Source organism: Oculina patagonica, chromosome 8 (assembly GCF_052425735.1).
Source record: "Oculina patagonica isolate OP01 chromosome 8, crgOcupat, whole genome shotgun sequence".
Classification (NCBI taxonomy): Eukaryota; Metazoa; Cnidaria; class Anthozoa; order Scleractinia; family Oculinidae; genus Oculina; species Oculina patagonica.
Window position 1 is genome coordinate 16172500 of NC_135765.1, and position 23389 is coordinate 16195888.

The 23389-nt window shown below is 38.5% G+C and overlaps 1 protein-coding gene across 1 annotated transcript; it reads left to right on the top strand.

Annotated features, from left to right (window-relative positions):
• The first annotated feature begins 388 nt into the window (after positions 1–388).
• LOC144662515 (high affinity cGMP-specific 3',5'-cyclic phosphodiesterase 9A-like) lies at positions 389–21627 on the top strand. The gene is made up of 19 exons (XM_078523328.1): positions 389–466; positions 1372–1442; positions 2636–2713; positions 3334–3377; positions 10269–10323; positions 10618–10688; positions 11610–11688; positions 12730–12823; positions 12943–13017; positions 13702–13788; positions 15166–15237; positions 15653–15768; positions 16488–16587; positions 17078–17134; positions 17290–17403; positions 18422–18526; positions 19083–19211; positions 20179–20412; positions 21283–21627. Exons 1-19 carry the CDS (start codon positions 389–391, stop codon positions 21313–21315), a joined length of 1692 nt encoding a protein of 563 aa, XP_078379454.1. The 3' UTR covers positions 21316–21627.
• The last annotated feature ends 1762 nt before the right edge of the window (positions 21628–23389 follow it).

Sequence of the window (23389 nt, forward strand, 5' to 3'; positions counted from 1 at the left end):
CAGACTTATAGGGGCATACATTTTGATAGCATACTGAGTCGATAAACCTCTTTACTCTCATCACCTTATTTCTTAACATTGTACTAAAATAATGGACAGAAATTATTCATTGATCACCCTACGTAACAAAGGGTCAACAAAGCACACGTGGGGCATATTTAAACCCTCTATTTTCTTGTACGGTTTCTTTAACATACGTCACAGGACTAAAGACGTAATTTGCTAATCTATTCCATTTTCGTCGGCATTTCGTCTTGGTCTTTTTTCTTTGTTTCTAGTGGAAACGACCAAATATTACCACACTGTTTGGGCCGATCATCAAATCATGTTGCTATAAGCAAAAGGATTGCTGAGTGAATACAACAGTCCGGAAAAAGGAACAATAATTATGGGGAATGGTGTTTCAGGGAAGGCCTCGGCGAACCTCAAAACGATTTATCTTGAAGTGGACGGACGCAAGCATAAGGTAATCGGTAGAACGTAAATTTGAATCGTTGTTGGGTGTTTGTTTTTCTGTTTTGTAATTTCTTAACTCGATAGATTGAATTGCTATTTTATCAACTATCCTTCCTTTACATGCTACGACGAAAATTTTGGATAATGCGATTTAACAACTTGTAAAAGCATTTTCTTGTTTGTTTATCGCTAGTTTGACGACCGTCTTTTTTCTTCTGTAATGGCCTATTTAATATGAGCTCATTTTTTTTTCATTATATCTTTTGAGTTGAAGAAATATGTTATTTCTCGGCCGGGACGGGACTGTATACTTTAGGACAAAACCTTGCCCGAGGTCTTAAGTACTGCCCGAGTCGGTACTCTTTCGATGCACGTCAAATTTGTCTTATTGAGGTCGATGGATACTTCATTCTGCCGGTACAGTGCAAATTGCATTTGAATTCAGAAGACATAGAGTTTAGGGACACTCAACAAAAATTAAATGATCCTTTGAATTTCTATTTTGTTGTCAAGTTGTTTTCAATGTCGGGAACTTAATGTAATAATAATTTCACGTAATCACCACAAATTTTCTAAACTACAAAACACCGCCTTTGGTTTTGAGAAGAATCTGGGTTGGTTACCCACTGTGCGTAAAAAGTCGCAAAAATATTCGCAAATTATACGCAACGTTCTGCCTGACATTTTCAGCTAAATTGAGCTTAAAAATCCGAAAATTACAAGTTATTTTTCCTTGGTCAAATATTTTGTTTGTGCTCGTTCTTCCACTGAGTTACCATCGCAACAGAAAGTGTCTAAGCATGCGCAGTAAGTCAGGTTGCTAGTTTGCTGGTGATAACCCTTTACTGGCCATCTCTATCAGCTCTCACCTATTTTTTAATGATTTGTTTGTTATTACTCTCTTTGGTCATGTAGGTCGTGTTTTCAAAGAACAGTAGCTCTCGAGATATCAAAGACCTCCTTGCCTCTACCGCAGGCGTAAGTCGGTAAGTTACTGATGTTGACAATCCCTTATAGAAGATTGGCTAGTCGGATCTACACACACGTTATAATTCTGAACATCAGTTCTGATTGCTAATACCTTTAGTTAGAATTGCTAATTTGGTTGAAAACAAGCTTTAAACACCTTACTGACACCAATAAGTGTTTTGTTCAGGTTACCTAGCAACGCTAAAAGAGCATACAGGCTATCATTGCACGCGTGTTACACGCGAGTTTTTTTAAAATTCCTTTAATTTCGTTTTCTTAATTCCTTTGTTTCTGACAAAAATCAGAAACATTTTTTTGTGTCTCGGACAAACAAGGAACACTTGTTTCCGCAACAATGTATCCTCGTTTGCCACCACCTTAAAGTTATCGCTCTGGCCAATCACAAAGGACGCAGACAATCCATTGGATCAATCGAAACTCGAAGAAATTCATTTAGCCGGCAGGAAGCCATTCTCGTCCCCATAGCCCTTTCGTTTCTCTTAGCCGGCTTGGCACGAGAAAACGGAGGGCTCTGGGGACATAGGATTTTTGAATTAATTCGAATTTTTTTGATTGGCTCTTTGGAACAAAGGATTCCTAAACAGAAGTCGAAAACGTAACGACTCTCTCATACATTCTTTTAAAACGTCATGACTGCATACATGAAGACCGGAAGTCCTAGAATCTAGGACTGGAAATTCTGTGTCCCCAGAGCCCTTCGTTTTCTCGTGCCAAGGCCCAGCCGGCTAAGAGTAAGGAAAGGGCTATGGGGACGAGAATGGCAGGAAGCGCGGAAAAACGTGGGAGTCACTATTAGTTTTGGTTTTACTTCTTGTCTGGTTTTAATTCAGCAAACGCGAATTGCTTTCGACGTTCAAATGAAACCGCTCTATTCTAATTCAGGACAAAATTAATGAATTATAATTAATAGTTGAGCTGAGGATATTCTTCGTTACTTTTTTTCGTGGAGGGCAAGATTTCAATGAAAGTGACAAAAATTTCGATGATGACCTGCGAATTTTAAAAATAGCCCAAAGACGTCCGAAAATCATTGAAGATTATACGAAACTTCCGAAGATTGCCGAGGGCAACCTACGGGGACGAAGATTTAATTTGCCAACGATATCGGAAAGTCAAAAAGTGCTTCTTAAAAACGCTCGAAATTTGAAGAATCGTGTCATTACATAACTTTTATACTTTAATATTTTAGCTGGTCTAACTTGATGCTCAAGTCTCAGGATGGAAGCACAGTGTGCATCGAACCAAACTTACCCTCAAATACAGCACGGTACGTCTTCAATCACGTCAATTATTTCTATAATATAACATGAAATTATGAAAACAAGCCCTGGGGACAAATTTTTTGGGAGGGGTAGGTTCGGTGGGGGAGGTTATTGTTGAAAGGAATTTTGCGTTTCAAAATTGTTTCTATTTGAAAGAGATGTTGCGTCTGAAAACTTTTAAGTGGGTACAGGAATACAGCATAATAAAACTTTCTCAACATAAAAGATGTGAAACACAAAACAAATCTACAGTGGTGACAAAAAAAAAGCTCTCCAATAGGAGTTTATTATTTTAATAGCTAAATCTGAAAAGTCATATATCCCTCGGGTTATATTTAAAGGGGGGGGGGGGGGAGTTATTATCAGAAAGATTTTTGCGTCCGACATTTGGCGCTTATTTTCTGAGGAGAGGGTTGTAACTGTCAGAGGAAGATAACGAAATAAAAAACAAGAACTTCTTGTTTTCAAAACATCGAAATTTGAGCGTCATCTAGCAGCACTGCCATGCTTAATCAGAGTCAAATAAAGTTTTCTTTATCAGTTCAAGCAGAAAACTTTGATACCTACGATTAAAATGAATTTATCTTTACAATATCATCCCTAACTGTCGTTTTGCATGTTTTAGGTCACCTTATCGGATTCTAGTTGGGTCCATGAATCCAAAACACGGTAAGTTAAAATTAACAGTGCAGCGGCTTTCGTTTGTACCAAAAAAACAGTCTTACCATCATTACGTTACTTAAGAGCAAAGATCCACTAAGACCGAGCCAAAACAAAAATAAGTGGCACAAAAATTCAAAATCAGAATTCTTGATATGCCGCCAACAAAAAGCCTATGGTAGGCCTATAAACGTGATGGGATTTTTTTCTTCAAATATTTCTTCGACCGGTCAAAAACTTACAAAACCGTTATGAAGCCCAGTGTCTTCTAAAACACACGAAATAAACATAACTCATACCGTGTCGTAAACTTCGCACTGGCTCATTTGCATTAAATGAAACCCCGTTTTTGAGCCTAGAAATGTACTATTGAAGTGTTTATAAGTCATTTGAGTCCAATCTTTTCTCTCTAAGTTAATTTTGAAGGTCACGGCGAGCCGCTGAAAATCACTAAAATTCGGTTGCTCGAAATTCTTAATTTGGCGCTCTTTTTCGAGAGAGAATTTCTCTACCCGGTAAAACTCTAAATTACTTGAATTTCAGATATTTTGAAAGGGGAAATGCCGTCTTCTTCTGAGTCTTTTCTCCGTTTTCTACTGGTATTTAGATGTAATCTACAGCAGAAGCTCCCTGTTAAGATCACCCTGAATGCCATATCTGCCAAATATCGAGTGTAAAGCGAATTTCGAATCCTATCGCCATCTTTGATTAGTCTTCAAGGCCTTCGAGCGTGCCGTCGAATCGACAACTTCAGTACATCTCCGTGTTGACATTCAACATTCGACCACTCTCAGGTCTGTCAGTGATATTCCCATCTCTTGTTAAACAGCCGTCGAATAAATGTACCCTTCTTGTATCAACCCTTTGATATCTCGACCGAAATGTCGGACCGGCTTGGCGGGACGGTAAAGTTCATGGACGGCCTTCACAACAAAACTACGTACTGTACTGCAATAATACTGGACAGGGAACTTGAATTTATGATCGAATAATGGTTTAATATATTCACTTTCAGTGAGAAATATTGTCTGTTAATTTGATAGAAGGAAACTTGCAATGCTGTTTTAGAGTTCCATTGTAGTCAAAGGGAATTCTTCGAATAAGCACCGCATCGGGACTATACTATTCCGAGGAGGCGCTTATTAACATTTTGTCCCAAATGCGGCGTTATTGGGGACGGCGCTTATTCGACTAAATACGGCAGTTATTTTAACTGGAAGATATGTAGGACTAATATGCCGTGAGACAGTTGTGCCAGGAGCCCATGGTTGTGCCACATTCATGTGATACCCCCGGGGAGGTACTAAGGGTGGTCGTAAAGTGTAAGAGATTGCAGTTTGACATGAAATAGAAATTTCCTAAAAATTCCTGTTACGTATGTGTGTGTGTTTTTTTTTTATCAGATTAGGAAGAAAATAGGCAGTGCCTTTCAAATTGTATTGACCGAAATGATCTATATTTTTTTTCGCAATGTCTTTGATCCAAACACGGGAAAGCGAAGATCCCTATTATTTCTGTATTCTTGTAACAGAATAAGGCCTAGTTCAGAGGTATCGTTCTGGATATCTCAATACAATAGTTAACAGGGCAAGGTCTTTGTTTGTTGTTTTACCTGTTCTGACAAAAGGACATATGATCTGGACCTCAGGCGAGTACCGCTCGGCGTCGTGTAGGCAAGGGTTAGTGGGTTAGCACTAGGGATTAGTGGTGATGGCGTAGGTCCAGCCATCTGATGAAAATATCATTTTGTCCAAGATTATGCTTCTTGCAAATAATGGTTTACCGTATGTTGTTTCAACCTTTGGTTGTTTGAGTACACGCTTGAAGCCTTGAAGACTAATCAATAAAGATGGCGATAGGATTCGAAATTCGCTTTACACTCGATATTTGGCAGATATGGCGTTCAGGATGATCTTAACAGGGAGCTTCTGCTGTAGATTACATCTAAATACCAGTAGAAAACGGAGGAAAGACTCAGAAGAAGACGTTTTGGATTGTCTGGTTGGAAGAATGTGGGTATTGTTTACGTTTCAGTGACAGTAAATTTTGTAATTTATAAGTATTTTGAGAGCGTTCGCACTCAGCGCGTATAGAGAGCCCGAAATAAATTTTTACACTAGGTTTTAGAACGGCATTTCCCCTTTCAAAATATCTGAAATTCAAGTAATTTAGAGTTTTACCGGGTAGAGAAATTCTCTCTCGAAAAAGAGCGCCAAATTAAGAATTTCGAGCAACCGAATTTTAGTGATTTTCAGCGGCTCGCCGTGACCTTCAAAATTAACTTAGAGAGAAAAGATTGGACTCAAATGACTTATAAACACTTCAATAGTACATTTCTAGGCTCAAAAACGGTGTTTCATTTAATGCAAATGAGCCAGTGCGAAGTTTACGACACGGTATGAGTCATGTTTATTTTGTGTGCTTTAGAAGACACTGGGGTTCATAACGGTTTTGTAAGTTTTTGACCGGTCGAAGAAATATTTGACTAAAAAAAATCCCACCACGTTTATAGGCCTACCATAGGCTTTCTGTGGGCGGCATATCAAGAATTCTGATTTTGAATTTTTGTGCCACCTCCCGCTCGGTCTGAGTCGAAATTTTCTCTTAAAGCCATGCAGCACGAGTTTTGAACCGATCAGAGTAAAACTACTGTTTTGGTAGTTAATCAGATTCCACCAGATTCCTCCGCAACTTGGCTTCCTCAGGTGTTCCCGCGCTTGTCAACGGTTACAAGTTTTCCCGCGCTTTGTATCGGTGTCTATGTAACCTGAGTATCAGGCTTTTCTACCCCGCCCCTCTCCCCTTAGGAAGGCCTGATACTCAGGTTAGTGTCTATGCTCTTTTAAATTAACCGACCGTACATTCTTCTCGTGTCAAAGATATCCATTTAATATATCAATTGAGTTATGTCTCTGCTCACTTTAGAAATGAGTAAAGTCCTGCATAGAAAAGCGCAATAATTAATTATTATTAATTACCTTATTATAGGAATATAACGAAGCATTTTAACAACGCGAACAAAATGTACGCGTAATAAAATTAACGCGAATTGTCGAAAATTTATGTTAACATGCATTTAATTAACGCGAATGATCGTGTAGTGTGTGCTTGCATGCAGTTGATTAACGCGAATTTGATGCGTAGCAGTTTTTATTGCAACCTACGCTATTTTAAAGACAAAACACCAACGTCCAATAACAGAACTTGAGGTATAATTCTGATCAACCATACACAACAAAGATACTTAAACAGACCAAATAGTGACTTATATTAAATAAATGGATCCAGGGATGGAATACATCCCATCCTTGTTCTTTCCACTGCCTCTGTTATTCCTGAGCTTTGGCGGAGAATTTAATGTCGGTTAAACATAACTTTTCCGGAAATAAAGGTGTCTTAAAATAACAATGCTGGAAAAAAGTGTGATTTTAAGAGAAAATTTCGACTCAGACCGAGCGGGAGGTGGCACAAAAATTCAAAATCAGAATTCTTGATATGCCGCCCACAGAAAGCCTATGGTAGGCCTATAAACGTGGTGGGATTTTTTTAGTCAAATATTTCTTCGACCGGTCAAAAACTTACAAAACCGTTATGAACCCCAGTGTCTTCTAAAGCACACAAAATAAACATGACTCATACCGTGTCGTAAACTTCGCACTGGCTCATTTGCATTAAATGAAACACCGTTTTTGAGCCTAGAAATGTACTATTGAAGTGTTTATAAGTCATTTGAGTCCAATCTTTTCTCTCTAAGTTAATTTTGAAGGTCACGGCGAGCCGCTGAAAATCACTAAAATTCGGTTGCTCGAAATTCTTAATTTGGCGCTCTTTTTCGAGAGAGAATTTCTCTACCCGGTAAAACTCTAAATTACTTGAATTTCAGATATTTTGAAAGGGGAAATGCCGTTCTAAAACCTAGTGTAAAAATTTATTTCGGGCTCTCTATACGCGCTGAGTGCGAACGCTCTCAAAATACTTATAAATTACAAAATTAACTGTCACTGAAACGTAAACAATACCCACATTCTTCCAACCAGACAATCCAAAACGTCTTCTTCTGAGTCTTTCCTCCGTTTTCTACTAGTATTTAGATGTAATCTACAGCAGAAGCTCCCTGTTAAGATCATCCTGAACGCCATATCTGCCAAATATCGAGTGTAAAGCGAATTTCGAATCCTATCGCCATCTTTATTGATTAGTCTTCAAGGCTTCAAGCGTGTACTCAAACAACCAAAGGTTGAAACAACATACGGTAAACCATTATTTGCAAGAAGCATAATCTTGGACAAAATGATATTTTCATCAGATGGCTGGACCTACGCCATCACCACTAATCCCTAGTGCTAACCCACTAACCCTTGCCTACACGACGCCGAGCGGTACTCGCCTGAGGTCCAGATCATATGTCCTTTTGTCAGAACAGGTAAAACAACAAACAAAGACCTTGCCCTGTTAACTATTGTATTGAGATATCCAGAACGATACCTCTGAACTAGGCCTTATTCTGTTACAAGAATACAGAAATAATAGGGATCTTCGCTTTCCCGTGTTTGGATCAAAGACATTGCGAAAAAAAATATAGATCATTTCGGTCAATACAATTTGAAAGGCACTGCCTATTTTCTTCCTAATCTGATAAAAAAAAACACACACACATACGTAACAGGAATTTTTAGGAAATTTCTATTTCATGTCAAACTGCAATCTCTTACACTTTACGACCACCCTTAGTACCTCCCCGGGGGTATCACATGAATGTGGCACAACCATGGGCTCCTGGCACAACTGTCTCACGGCATATTAGTCCTACATATCTTCCAGTTAAAATAACTGCCGTATTTAGTCGAATAAGCGCCGTCCCCAATAACGCCGCATTTGGGACAAAATGTTAATAAGCGCCTCCTCGGAATAGTATAGTCCCGATGCGGTGCTTATTCGAAGAATTCCCTTTGACTACAATGGAACTCTAAAACAGCATTGCAAGTTTCCTTCTATCAAATTAACAGACAATATTTCTCACTGAAAGTGAATATATTAAACCATTATTCGATCATAAATTCAAGTTCCCTGTCCAGTATTATTGCAGTACAGTACGTAGTTTTGTTGTGAAGGCCGTCCATGAACTTTACCGTCCCGCCAAGCCGGTCCGACATTTCGGTCGAGATATCAAAGGGTTGATACAAGAAGGGTACATTTATTCGACGGCTGTTTAACAAGAGATGGGAATATCACTGACAGACCTGAGAGTGGTCGAATGTTGAATGTCAACACGGAGATGTACTGAAGTTGTCGATTCGACGGCACGCTCGAAGGCCTTGAAGACTAATCAAAGATGGCGATAGGATTCGAAATTCGCTTTACACTCGATATTTGGCAGATATGGCATTCAGGGTGATCTTAACAGGGAGCTTCTGCTGTAGATTACATCTAAATACCAGTAGAAAACGGAGAAAAGACTCAGAAGAAGACGGCATTTCCCCTTTCAAAATATCTGAAATTCAAGTAATTTAGAGTTTTACTGGGTAGAGAAATTCTCTCTCGAAAAAGAGCGCCAAATTAAGAATTTCGAGCAACCGAATTTTAGTGATTTTCAGCGGCTCGCCGTGACCTTCAAAATTAACTTAGAGAGAAAAGATTGGACTCAAATGACTTATAAACACTTCAATAGTACATTTCTAGGCTCAAAAACGGGGTTTCATTTAATGCAAATGAGCCAGTGCGAAGTTTACGACACGGTATGAGTTATGTTTATTTCGTGTGTTTTAGAAGACACTGGGCTTCATAACGGTTTTGTAAGTTTTTGACCGGTCGAAGAAATATTTGAAGAAAAAAAATCCCATCACGTTTATAGGCCTACCATAGGCTTTTTGTTGGCGGCATATCAAGAATTCTGATTTTGAATTTTTGTGCCACTTATTTTTGTTTTGGCTCGGTCTTAGTGGATCTTTGCTCTTAATTAACAATGACGTAAATTAAAGTGCTACTGTGATGAAATTCGCATGTTTCCTTTCGTAGCCGTTTTAAAATATTATAAAGTACTTCATATGAGAAGAAAAATGCCGTTTACAGTTTTCAAATATCTCTTTTCGTTCTAGAGATATTCAAGTTTTTAAAATATGCAAATTAGCAAAGTTATGACGTCATAGACTCAACCAAATTTGGATCAAATATGAAGAAAGTGATAACTTAGCCAATTTGTATCGAAACTCTCTGATTTTTTGCAGTACTACTCTGCTAGTTGAGTTGCACAATATGAACTTTACAATTTGGTTACCATGGCAACATACTAGGTTCCAGATCCTCTGATGTTAAAGGCTTTTCTGGCCAATTCTGGTATTTCTTTTTGATATTTGCCGATGATACTTTACATGTGTGATGTGGCAAGCATATGAATAGATAAGACATGCGTCTTGGCCGGGTTACATTTTTCCGAACTGAAAAATTCTAAAATATTAAAAACAAATTCATGGGGACTGGAAAAGAGTTAGTTGCCATGGTAACATAATGTTGTTATACGTGTAAGTGTGTCAGCTGCAGAACTATTAGTCTGCCAAGTTTCATTGGTCTCCGCAGAAAAATGATTGAGATAACTCAATTTTTGTACTTGCGATAAAACTGGGTTGAGTAGATGACGTCATCAGTCCCCTAATTTGCATATTTTACGATTTTTTTGAGCTCAAATATCTCTGGAACTAAAAAAGATATTTGAAAACGGAAAACGCCATTTTGAATCTTTCGTTAAATACTCTATGAAACGCCTAAAATTTCAAGGGGTGAAAATTTGATCATAGTAGCACTTTAAGGTACATGAAATTAACGCGAATTTTTGAAATTCGCGTTAATAACATGTATCGTTAATTTCCTATAATAAGGTATTTCTTATCTTATCCCACATTCTAGGGGACGAGGAGGTCTTTGCAAATGTGCTTAGTCAGGTTGCTGACAAGTTTATCAGGTTAAACCAGCTTTATATGATTTTGAGTTATGTAAATAGTTATATGTAAAATACTGAAACTAACAGTAATTGATAAACAAATTTCTGTTCGCCATCGTGTAAGAGAGCTGCAACGCCGTGATTAAAAATACCGCATTTGCGATAGCATTTGCTTAAGCTGTGTTATAAATAAGACATTTAACACTAATGGACCACTTTTGCTCGTTGTCCGATTAATTTTTCTAAATTGTTTTTTCCAAACACTACACTACATTTGAAATAAATCCGTTTTATACGATATTTTTTGATCCACAGTACATTCACGGTTTCTCAAATGAAGACCGAGCTTTCTAAACAACTGTCCCACTTGGAAAGGAAGGTGGAAGGTAAGGATACGAAAAAATAAATAAATAACCACAACAGAAGCAACAACAATAGCAAAAACAACAGCGCGGAGAACTTTATTGGTTTAAAGAGGAAGTATCACGGGAATTTTGTGTAACTTCAAAACATTACAGTTATTTCAAATCAAATGTAAAAGATTGCGCAATATTTTAAGCCACTGCTGATCCCCTCCCCCCCCAAAAAAAATAAAGCTTGTCAAACCGGTTATACCAGTCAAGATTAAAATAGAACATGGTTAAAAAAGAACATGAATTCACCGACAGGCTAATTTAATGAGAGGGGCATTGGGGTCAATAAGAAACCGAAAAACGGCACAAAAATCATACAAAACCGAAAAACCGAAGTGAATTTCGATCAAAACCGAACATAACATTCCAAATTCCGAAGCTGTGACCTTAATCGGTACCTCGAGATTTTGAAAGAAGGAAGAAAGGGATTTTTTTTTCACTGCTCTAACTTGCAATTTAAACATAAAAGCAGGTTTTCTTTCTACCAGCATGGTCTCAGAGAAACTGTTAACCAAATTGGAAAAACCGGAAACCAGAGCAAATACCAAATCCGAAAAACCGCTAGTATTTTTACCGGAAACTGAAAACCATATGCTAATAGAAAGAAAACCCGAAAACCGAAGAAGACACCAAAACCGAAAAACCGCGTTTTTTTGTTGCAAAAACTGCCGAAAAACCTATCTAAAAAATGGCCAAAACCGAGAAACCGAAAACCCCAAAGTCCCCCTCTTTAATCCACAACGTTTTACTGATGGGCCAATGACGTATTCGACCAATGACGTATATTCCTCCGCAAATAAATGAGAATGACCGGTTCCTACTAGTTTGCCGGAACGAAAATTAAATAGATACTGGTTGCTAACCATTATCAACCTATTCTTTTCTGATAAAAAGCTGAGGCACTGAAGGCGATCGAAATGCAGCACTTGAGCGCAGAGATCACTGAAATAAGGGAACAGATACGACAGGACAGGTGAGCTATCGAAAAGTCGAAGAATGAAAAATAAAAAATTATGAAACATTTGGATTAGAGTGCGAGTACGAGATTGAGTAAGAGAACGATCTTTCAAACCTTGGCGTTTGCTTTCGATTATCTCATTTCACACCAATCTCGTGATAGTTTCCTATTCAACTCTTCAGCAACAGAAATATAAATAGGCTGAAGTTCGAAATCCGTACTCGCATTCGATATCGTACTCGTAGTGCTATCTAAAGGTCTTTAACTTTAAACCTTTTGCCAATCAAGAACATGAAAGAAGTTTTCATTATCGTCACATTAAGTGTGATTAAATAAACGAAATCTTTACTTTTTTGTAAGGTCAAAAGACGGACATTCATTAATTCATTAACGCGAGTTAAGTTTAATTTTTGTAAACAGATAGCCAGGCACCAATGACATTCTATTCAAGGCCTCTTAAACAACGTACAATAATATTTTAACCAAGCTCGCGTCCAGGGACTGGAATTAGTATAGCCTTCAGTTCGTTTTCAGTTTATGTAACGCGGGGCCGTTTAAACTGAAACTGAAATTATCACGCACATTTCCGGACCATTCCGGACCATTTTAATGGTCCGGAAATGTGCGTGATAGGAATTTAAAAATTCCTATTCCTTCTAGATGTACTTGCCGCATTGCCTCTTGCTGTAGACTTATTTAATGCCCAAATGAAGTCTTAGCGCGCCTCTTTGAGCACCCTTATTGCTACTTTTCTTTCTTGATGCTCGTTTGGAACAAAGCTACGTATTCTTCTTGCCACTACTGGAAGAAAAAATTGCGGCAAGATTTCTCTACTTCATTAATGTTTCTTTAAAAGTCATTGTTTCTAAGGGTGAGATTCAAAATTTTATGGATGTCAGTGAGGAATATAGAATTATGCCAATTATACTGAAAAATAAGGCAGAATGTTACTTGATTATAAAACTTTATAGAAACGAAAAACTTTGATGGCGTCAATGGACGTTCGTCCACTTTGCTTATATAATAAAACAAACCTTTTACCCTTTCTATTCCTAGAATCACTTGGCAAGCCATAAAAGACAATGTTAAACCAAACAATGATAACAAGAGAAACATCAGTATCTCCCGGCCGATGCCTAACTTTGTCAAGGTGGGTCTCTCTTCCTTAACTATCTCAGTTGTGGATACGTTTTGTACAAAAATATCGCCCGCCCTGAGTTTTGAACTGTATATTAATGTGTTAAATGTCTGTTTTGAAATTCTCTGCAGTACACACTCTCTCAAACCACTGTAGAGCAGCTGAAGGAACCGATTTTTAACATCTGGCATTGGGAACCAAATGAGGTACGGTGCAACTATCGGCTGATAAAACCTGTTTCAACCCAAAGCTTGAAAGAGCTAGAGTTGGCTCATCATAATGACAAGGTTTCCGTGACATGAAGCGACTCGACTTGGAGTATCTTATTACTCCCCCTGGGATAAGATATTAATTAGTCATGGGTTTAAGTTCATCGTTGATAATCACTCCCCTCCCAACATTTTTGCCAAGTTGCTAAAAAATCTAGAATACCATTTATATTTATAGAGACAAGAGAATAGCATTTATACTTTTAACTGAAGAACAGCATAATTTAGCTTACCCAAGAGCGAAACGGGAGCTCCCTAGCCAGTACCCTAACCCGGACTGTTCAATCAGGAGTCAAAATCAACATCAGTCATCAACAATCTTTATTTTAATACGCTTTAGGCCCAGGCCACCGAAACTCCTACTAGTTAGCTGATATGGCCGTAATTAATTACCACAAAACGAATTTAAGGAGCCACTTAACTTTAATACTCCACTGTACTGCACGAAAGATGCCCCGTTGATTTAGTTAACTGAAATTTGTAACTAAGTTTCGAAAGAAATTTTGAACTGCCGTTTTGGTTAAGGTTTACTTAACTTCACGGTGAAGTTTTTTAAAAGGAAGAGCACCACCTACTCAATCTGACGTAACAGTTTGGTCACGTGCCTTTTTTCATTTTCAGATGTTGTCTCTTATGGAGCACATGTACCTAGAGCTGGGACTAATTGAAGAATTTTCAATCAATTCTGTTGTGTTTAGGCGGTTCTTGGTAAGCAAACGAACAGAAGTCTCAGGATTGGGGACTTCCAAGTTATGCACCTATCAATGTTAAGCCCGAGGGGGGGGGGGGGGTCGGGCAAGGGGTGGGGATTTTGACATTTTCTATAAAAAAAATGTCAAATTCCCCACCCCCGGGACAAAATAATTGGTCAAAATCCCCATGAAAGGTGGTCAGATGTCCCTTCAAATCTTCATATATGACCAAAATTCCTACCCTGGGGCCATCACATACGATCAAAATCCCTACCCTGGGGACCTACCACACGATCAAATTCCCGTGGTTAGCCCGACCCCCCCCCCCCCCCCCCTCGGGCTTAACATTGATAGGTGCATTACGATGTCAGGGGTAACATTCGGAAAAAATTATGGAACCCTTAAACGTTTCTAAAAACGGAAAAAAGTCAGTTTTTGGGAGTGGCTCGAATTAGTTTTCGCGCTTACTTCTTCTGTCAGCTTTCAATTTCTTCCGCTAAAAAGTACCAACTCCAATTGAAACGGCAACAACTGATCACGATAGAAATTTCTTCCATTCTACGAAACGTTGTTTTGTCCTTTTTGATGTAATACCCTAGAAAGTACCGGAATCTCTCTAACAGTAGCTTTTTTTGGGCTAAGAAGCGATTGACATTTAAGGAGTAGAAAACTCTCAACGGCAACTTTTGTATACCTCACGAGAGCGGCAGTTAAATAGAACTACAAACATTTAGGGCAAATACCTGAGAAGGCGTATCCATAACATAAAAGCCAGGGTTTCTGAATTCCGATTGTTCACTGTAGAAATTTTGCCATGACAAGAGCAAGCAAGTCCGGTCCCTGAACTCTCCCTTTCCCGCCCTATATAGGGTTCCCTTGTTTGGGGCAGGGAAGGGAGAGTTCAGGGATGCGAAGTTTTCTTTCTTCAATTTGTTTTAGTTATGTATATATTTATGTTATTTTCCTAATAATTGTTTAAAATAAAACCTTAAAATAATGGTTTAGTTAAGTAGAAAAATGAAAAATAGTAATGATAACTTATAAAGGAGCAAAGTTTAATTCTGGCCTAATCTCTGTCACACAACGCTACGCTTTCGAGCGCATAGCGTTGTGTGACAAAGAGACGACCAGAATCGAAAAGAAGCACGGGTTATTAAGATTGCGAGGCTGTGGAATGGACTGACCAAATTGAAAAATTCAATTTTCTTCTGTCAGATGGATCAAAGGCTTAATTTTATTAACGATTTTGGAGGCGCAGTTATGATTGTTAAATCTATTTGCTGCATTAATTACACTTAATACACTAATTACACTAATTAATTCACTATATAATTGCGAGACTGGATCTACATTAGCTTACATTAATTTATTGTCTATGCCTGACATTTTTTAGGTTTCCATTCAACAAAACTACAGAGGAAATCCTTTTCACAATTTCCGCCATTGTTTCTGCGTCACTCAGATGGTAAGTTACTGGGTCATGTCTCCATTGGCTTGTCACGCAACGTTTCTCCCCACGTTCACGTAACGTGCTGGGGAGCATTGTATGACAGTCTAATGATGAAGTTGCTAACACACTAAAGGCCATGTTACAGGAGGCAATTTTCCTTGCAACTTGCAACGCAACGATGTCGACTAAAAAGCATTGCAAGTTTTATAGGGGGTATCACACGTTCGCAAGTTTTGTTCGCAACTTGCAACGCACTCGTTAGAAACTGTCATCTTGAAATCTCCCGGGAGCAAAAGACGCGCGTCACGCAACGCTTTTTAGCACTAATATTGTGTGACATCTTAAATATCACAAATGAAGAAGACTGAAAGTGTTATTGGCTAAGAAACAATACGATTATTATTTTTTTTTTTATTATTATTATTATCAGATGTTTTGCATCATCCACCTGTGCAATCTGAAAGATTTGCTTTCTAAAATGGATCTACTTGTTCTGATGACGGCCTGTATTTGCCACGATCTCGATCATCCGGGATTTAACAACACGTAAGTTCCTTTATAGCTGTATCAGAAAATAATCCATAGAAAATGTGCACACTGATTGAAGAAATTATTGGCGTACAGATAGTCATCGCGAGCCGTCTCTTATGAGAAACTTGTAGGACGTGAGTAGATTTCTATGCGGCCTAATAAAAATGGTTTTCAGGTGTTTTTTGTCTTGAACGGTGTATTGACATGGAGCAATGTCAAACAGTATTTGCTTATATATGCCTGCAGAGGTGTAAATTTATACGAACAAGAGTTCTCTTGATACGAACTAAGCCACAAGCCGAACAAATTGACAAATTCTTCCGTATTGCTGACTTCCGTTGATTTCGGCATTGGTGCTAAGCTTATAATTCATGTTTACCACAAAGCCAAAAAAGACAAAAATTGACATTTTTTCTTAAACAGGGTAGGAAAATCAGAGGTTCGTGCCCCAAACTGGGTCAGGGTTTAGGAGACCGGGCCGTACCTCACACCCGAGATTATGTCAAGTATCTCCCCGGGCCTAAAAGGCAAAAAGGTGCTTCCTATAACTGCATTTTCGTGATCTTGCAGAGCTACCATAGTTGAGTTGAATATCAATATGTCAGTTGTCAAAATAAATCAGGTTAGGCGGCTTGGTAAATTAGCTACAATGAGGAGTGCCGATGGTAAGCGTGATGGACTCCCGAATTCCCAAGGACTCGAAATTAACTTACTGTTTTAAACTTTATCTACAGTTACCAGATCAATGCACAGACAGAACTTGCCATTCGCTATAATGACATCTCTCCTCTGGAAAACCATCACGCCGCGGTCGCATTTGAAGTCATCGGTCAGGTAGTCGACGATTTTTAACTGTTTTTGTAGCAATAAGGCTTCACTCCGGGAGCACTCTTTTGGGACTATTCCAGAATGGGAATACTCGGAATAGACGGCAATCGCGTTCTTTTGGGACCTATTCTGTTTTCGGAATGAAGTTTATTCTGCTCCCGATAGCAGAATGAACGGAATACGGTTTACTCGGAATAGGCAGAATACACGTTCTTTTGGGGGTAGTTTTGGCGGGAAGTCATACGCGGCCGGCCTTCGTGCGAAACTATTCGTATATGTAAATGTGTTCCAACTACACGCCCATTTTCATGCAAATCAAAGTCATTTTCATTTGAATGGTTTCGCACTGGGACTCGTTTCAAAAATGAGGCAAAATTTAACTCGGAAATGGCCTATTTGAAACCTTCGTAGCAAATAGGTCTGCAATGTGTGCGTATGTCTAGCCGGTTAAGTCCAAATTAATGCAAAGCGTTAAAATTCTTTTCAATCCCATCAGCCTGACTGCAATTTATTCTGCAACATGACCAAAGAAGACCAGAAAAAGGTTCGCCAGGTGAGAGTTCCCATCCTATTCCAGTTATTTAGATTAATTTGGATTAAAATGAACAGGAAGTGAGTAGCTTTTTCATTGGAAAGTAAATCATGTTAGTAACACAGAAAAAAAACAAAGCTTAATGTGACTACAAAATATAATATTCTTGTTTGCAGCAAATTGTGATGCTGATCTTGGCTACAGACATGGCTCGGCACAGTGAGATAGTGGAGAGATTTAAAAGCAAACTTGACACCTTTGACTTTAACAACGATGACTACGTTAGCTCGGTGAGTATACATAAAAGTGGCCAACACAGTTTTACAAGTTTAAAAATAGAAGAGCAAGTAGAAACATTATGCCATAATTTGGTCAGAAGTTTAACTGATGCTGACTGTCACGACAAATGATAAGACATAGTCATGCACTTCGGTTCCAAAGAAATCAATAATTAAGGATGGACCGATACTCGATACCAAATATTCGATACACCGATATTTTGACAATTTTGAAAAGTATCGATACTTTCGAAAAATATCGCACTTTCGATACGTTTTCGATACTGCACATGTGACCTGAGCCTGCGGTCTTCTGGTCAGCACCTGAGGTTTAAAAATGCAATTTTGCTCAAAGAAATATTGATGTTCTTGTCAATATTTGAATTTTTCTTGCCTTGACTTGATGTCCACACATTGCTGATGCAACAGTGGAACAAAAAGACCAAAATCAACATTCTTGGCTAACATTTATAATGCCAGGTATGTCCTTTGTATGGTCACGTTACAAACCAATAACGTCAGGACAGAAATGACGTCATAATATCGATATCGAGAAAAAAGGCAAATATCGTATCGATATCGTATCGTTTTGAAAAACCTGTATCGGCCCATCCTTATCAATAATCGAATCCAATCGGGTGGCGCACGATAAAAAAGTATAACAAACGCAAGCGGCAGTGGCAAAGGTGTAATACGTGTTGCCAGCTGCAAGCGCGGGAAAACATATAACCGACGGAAAGCGCGGGAACTGACTTCGATTACAACGGCGAAAGCGTGGGAAAATGTGTAACTGGTGTAATCTGCGGCAAGAGCGGGAATTTGCGTGAAGCGAAATTATGAGCTGCTTGCAATAAGAAAAGTCATTGTTGGCGTCGTGTTATACCTAAAATAACTGATTTGTGACCTGTTTTTATATCATAGAGCCGACGTATATCATAGAGTCGACAAGAATAGCGTGGCATAGCTCACTTTTGCATTGATATCAGTTCCTTAAACTATTCTTTTTTTTTCCCTTCTAACACATGATCAGCTCAAGATGATTCTCATCAAGTGCTGCGACATCTCAAATGAAGTGCGGCCGTTAGAAGTGGCAGAGCCCTGGGCCGACTGTCTTCTAGAAGAGTACTTCATGCAGGTTAGAATGAATTGTAACAACAATGAAAACGTTCAATTAAAGTTAACATAGGTAGGCATCAAGGGTTAAACGTAAGAGCACTTGTAAATATCTAAGGTATTGAGACGCCATCTTTGAGGAAGGTGACAGAGTGAGATCACGCCAATAACAACAAACGGCCAATAACAAATAACAGCGCAAATATGTAAATACATTGAACCAATCGGAACATAATATTAAAAAGGCCCCTAAGTACAACACGCAGAAAAACACACAACCGTCGCGAAGTTCGGAGAAACGCGTCACGATTCGTTGGTTTAAGTTTTCTTGTTTGCTGAAAAGCAGCATTTACTTGTATTTCTTCGAATGATCAGATTTTTTGCAAAAGATTTTTTACCCAGTTAGAGGCCTGAGCGAACGCATTCGTTATATTATTTAGATTCCGTATAGTGTAGCATGAACACATTTGACTCGGCTAATTGTATTTGTTTTGAAACAAAACTTGATATTTTGTCACCGAGTGCTCATTTTGGTAGCTGGTATTCCTATGACATAATTTCTGCTTTTATACTTCCAGAGTGATCGTGAGAAATCAGAGGGTCTGCCTGTGGCTCCTTTCATGGATCGTGATAAAGTCAGTAAACCTACTGCGCAGATTGGCTTCATCAAGTTTGTGCTGATTCCACTGTTTGAGCTGTTAAACAAGGTAATTAGTTAAAATACCCACCGAAGCGCTACCATGGAATTCCTTTCTGTTATATATAAACCAACGAGTCCGGTAATAGGACATTCGTAGGTTCAGTTTCAAACTTCCGAGATCTACCCCCTCCCCTTTTCCCCCAGTTTTATCCGAGGGAAGCCGGACGCAAGCTTCCTACTTTCATTTCTTCATTTTCATTTCTTAAAACACCGAACGGTTCAAGTAGAAGTAGTGTAAATATTGTTTATAGTGGTAAATACATTTAGCTACACCAAGCCAGTTCTCAGGCATGCCACTCAAACTGAAACGAAACAAATATTTCAAATAAACATAACGAGCTTAAAAATTCCAACTGGTGTGAGGCAGACCAGTCGACTACTTACAAGCATGACGGAGAAGTTGAGCAAGAGCCTGCCGAGAAACACCTCCTTCTAGTGGTTAGAGCGAGACTCGAACCCGGGACGTTTGGTTTTCATGTCCGGCGCACTAACCACTCAGCCACGCTGCCTCCTCGATGAATTCTGGCTTATGGCTAGCCATCGTCTTTCTCTCTAAGACCCGCCGTGGTGACCTCCCAGCGCCATAAAAATTTTTATTCTTTAGACGCGAGTGTGTAACTGGAAAATAGACCGGTCGTAAAAATTATACAAAACTTCATCAGGGACCGTATTTTAGACCGTATTTCAGAGATCTTCGATAGTGAGGACATCAATGACGTCATTTCCGCCTTTGCAAGCTTGTTTCATAGTTTTTACTCAATAATAACATCTCGTGATTTTTGTCTATTTAATAAAAAACAATTATACGGTGGCTTGAAGATATGAATTTTGTTTTCTCGTGTTTAAACAATGTTTTACTCATTCGCTGCGCTCATTCGTAAAGTATTTTTACCACTCGAAAATAAAATTGATATCTTCGCGCCGCCGTGTAATATCCTGTATGTACCAGCTGATACGTTCTGTTCTCTCTTCAGTTGTTTCCTCAAGTGGCCCCAGTTATGATTGTACCTCTGCGAGAAGCCTACGAGAACTACGAACGAATGCGTTTGGAAGAGGAAGCCGTGAAAATGGCCGGAAGTGACTCCCCTGAAACAAGCACTGCTGATAAAGCGCTGGAGAGCAATTCAGTTAGTACAGATGGCAAAATGTTTCGTGAAAAGAAGGCAAGTAAACAGGAGAAACTGTTTCGATCCTCGATCAAGAGCCAGGTACTTAAACAATGCTTCTAAATTCAATTTCGATCTTGATACAGTGGACACATAACCTTACCGTGGATGTGCCACTGTAAATTCATTTTAATTAATTAATTTATTTTTTTATTGACCTACCTACCTACCTACCTACCTACCTACCTACCTACCTACCTACCTACCTACCTACCTACCTACCTACCTACCTACCTACCTACCAAACCACCCACCTACCTACCTACCTACCAACCTACCAACCCACCCACCCAACTACCTACCTACCTACCTACCTACCTACCTACCTATCTACCAACCAACCAACCAACCAACCAACCAACCAACCAACCAACCAACCAACCAACCAACCAACCAACCAACCTACCTACCTACCTCCTATCCACCTACCTACTTACCTACCAACCTTCCTATCTATCTACTTGCCAATCTACTTACCTACCTACCTACCTACCTACCTACATATCTACCTACCTACCTGCCTACCTACCTACCTACCTACCTACCTACCCACCCACCGTACGTATGTTCTTATTTACACACTTGCTTGTTTGCTTCCTTATTTATTTATTTATTTATTTATTTATTTATTTATTGATGGGTATTTCTCGTAAATATGCTGGGCGAAGGGGGTTGCGTGGGATTAACCTGTGATGGGCTGCGGGAGGAATGCAGGAATACGCCTGGCCGTTTTATGCTGCAGATACTGGGGCTCCTGTTGTATGAGCTTCACTAGCCTCGACTATACGGCATCAAGTTGTAAACAGGGGTATTCTCTTTGCGAATCAACAAATCATTTACAATAATTTCCTTGATGTCGCCGAGGATTATTTTCAGCTGCAATTTATTTTTTATTATTATTCTTTTTTCCAGAAAATGGTTGATGATGCAGAGCCAACTCCTTGAGTAAACGTCTGTTCATGAGTATTTTGTACTTACAGGAGACGATAGTAGGATTTATAACAAGGGCTAAAACGATGTCATTCTCTAGATTAGACCCCATGTTTATAAGAACTATGGACGAGGCCTATCTTGAGAAAAATGGTCATTTTTTTTAAGTTAGTTGACGTTCTTAAAGGGTCTATGTCACGGCTGAGTTTGTCTATTTTTTTTAGTTTTGCCAGATGCTTGTTAATTAATGTTAGCGAAGTAATTACTTCTATGGATCTTACACTAGATTAACTTTGAAAACTTCTCAGCCAAGCAGTTTTTTTTAAAAAAAAAATACCCATATCCCTATTCGTTTCAATCTTCTTCAATTGAAGTACTTTTATTCCTTTTCTTGTATTAAGTTATTATTTTTATATTTTACTCTTTTGGGTGGCTAAAGTTCGTGACATAATTTCTTGAATCCGTCTTAATCTTTCTTAGTCTTGGCTTATTTTAGACTTATTGCTGCCTCTTAGGGGTTTTCATCCTTAGTAAATTATTATTCTGAGGTTAACTTTAATTTGAAAGCAATTCTGTACATCGGACAAAGCTTCTTTGAAAATGGTTGTTTACTCAAACATGATTACTGTAAATTTTTTCTGTTGTATATCAACCTAGGTATTATATGTAAAAATTACAGCGCATTTTCACTATGTCAAATGTATGTTTGTACCTTCCGTTCTTTGGCATTTTTCACTACTGTAAAAAAACTTACAAAACAATTATAAGTGAACAGAATCGGGTGCAAGTGACATTATTGGTTGCCTTGGAAACGCCAAAAATAGACAAATGAAACCAGTATTTTTATCTTATGATCCTTACGCAAACTTGAAAACTATTGGCGAATTTTACTATTTTTGATATATTTTTAAAAACAAGGGCCAAGGCTACCTTAGTTTTCATAAATTTAGGGTAACACAACAAAAGGCCTAAAGGTCAAGATTAAGGCATGTTTATATTAACTTCTTTTAGTGGTGGAGTGAAATACAGACAAGTCTGTACGAAAAGTAATCTAGTTTTAGCATCATTGGGATAGCCAAAGTCGATAAGGTCTATTGAGCCACCTTAACCTTATTGTAATCAGCTAAAACCGTGCGCTTTTCTCGTCACGCACAATCATGAATTTTTATTTAATCATATGTGTAAAAACTTGTGTATTATTACATTATTGGTTCTTGGTGTGATTCAAATTAAGGAGGACATTTTTAAGAAATGAAGACGTTCTATTACATGCTAGAAAAAGCGAAAGCTTTATATTTTAATCCTTAATCATTCGACTGCAAATGAGCAAGAGAAGATCCTCTTTTGCGAAGAGTGAAATTCGTCGATACATCCTTGCCGCAGAGTCGTCACGAAACGCCTGTCTTTCGTGGCGACGTAACGTATCTCATGTGACGACCTACTTACAGCTACGAGTGAGACTGCCTTCATCTTGTTCTCATGTTTATCAGGGATGGATCGAACTAGGCATTATAAAATGGAGAGTAAAAGAGGAGATCTGTCTTAATCAAGATTTTTGGAATGCTCTCATTCTAAAAAATCACAATATAAATTTGCTGTCCATTGCCACCCTGCAAAAATGTCAGCTCAATGGGATTGTAAATAAGTGCGATATTGAAACCTAAATAATAATAAAGTAAGTCTGAAATATATGTTGTGTGGAATTCGACCTAATTTAATTTACATATATTCGTTAAGTTTCAACTCTATCCCTATCCCCACGTGTATGCTTACGTATTTCACCCTGAAGATTTAAAATCTTCAATTTTTAAAAATCAATCAATATTCATCAATATTGCTGAAGCTGCTTCCACGATTAGGGTAACCGTTTTATTTTCTCTCAGTCCCAGTGTAGGACTCTAAACCCTAAATGAACGTTTCATTGGAAATTTTGCGTGTTACATTTTTTGAAAGCGCTAAGCAGGAAACCTATAACACACACTTGGACCAAAACTGAAACAAGGCCTGGAACGAATTTTGATATTTCAGGTGGAAAGTATGCGGTTTTTTTTTAATGTAGAAATTTTCTGTCCGGGCAATCAAAAATATT

Coding starts and splice junctions, on each gene's coding strand:
- LOC144662515 (XM_078523328.1), top strand. CDS start 389: ATGGGGAATGGTGTTTCAGGGAAGGCCTCGGCGAACCTCAAAACGATT. Junction 10,324..10,617: donor GTTGCTGACAAGTTTATCAG/GTTAAACCAGCT, acceptor TTTGATCCACAG/TACATTCACGGTTTCTCAAA. Junction 17,404..18,421: donor ACGATGACTACGTTAGCTCG/GTGAGTATACAT, acceptor ACACATGATCAG/CTCAAGATGATTCTCATCAA.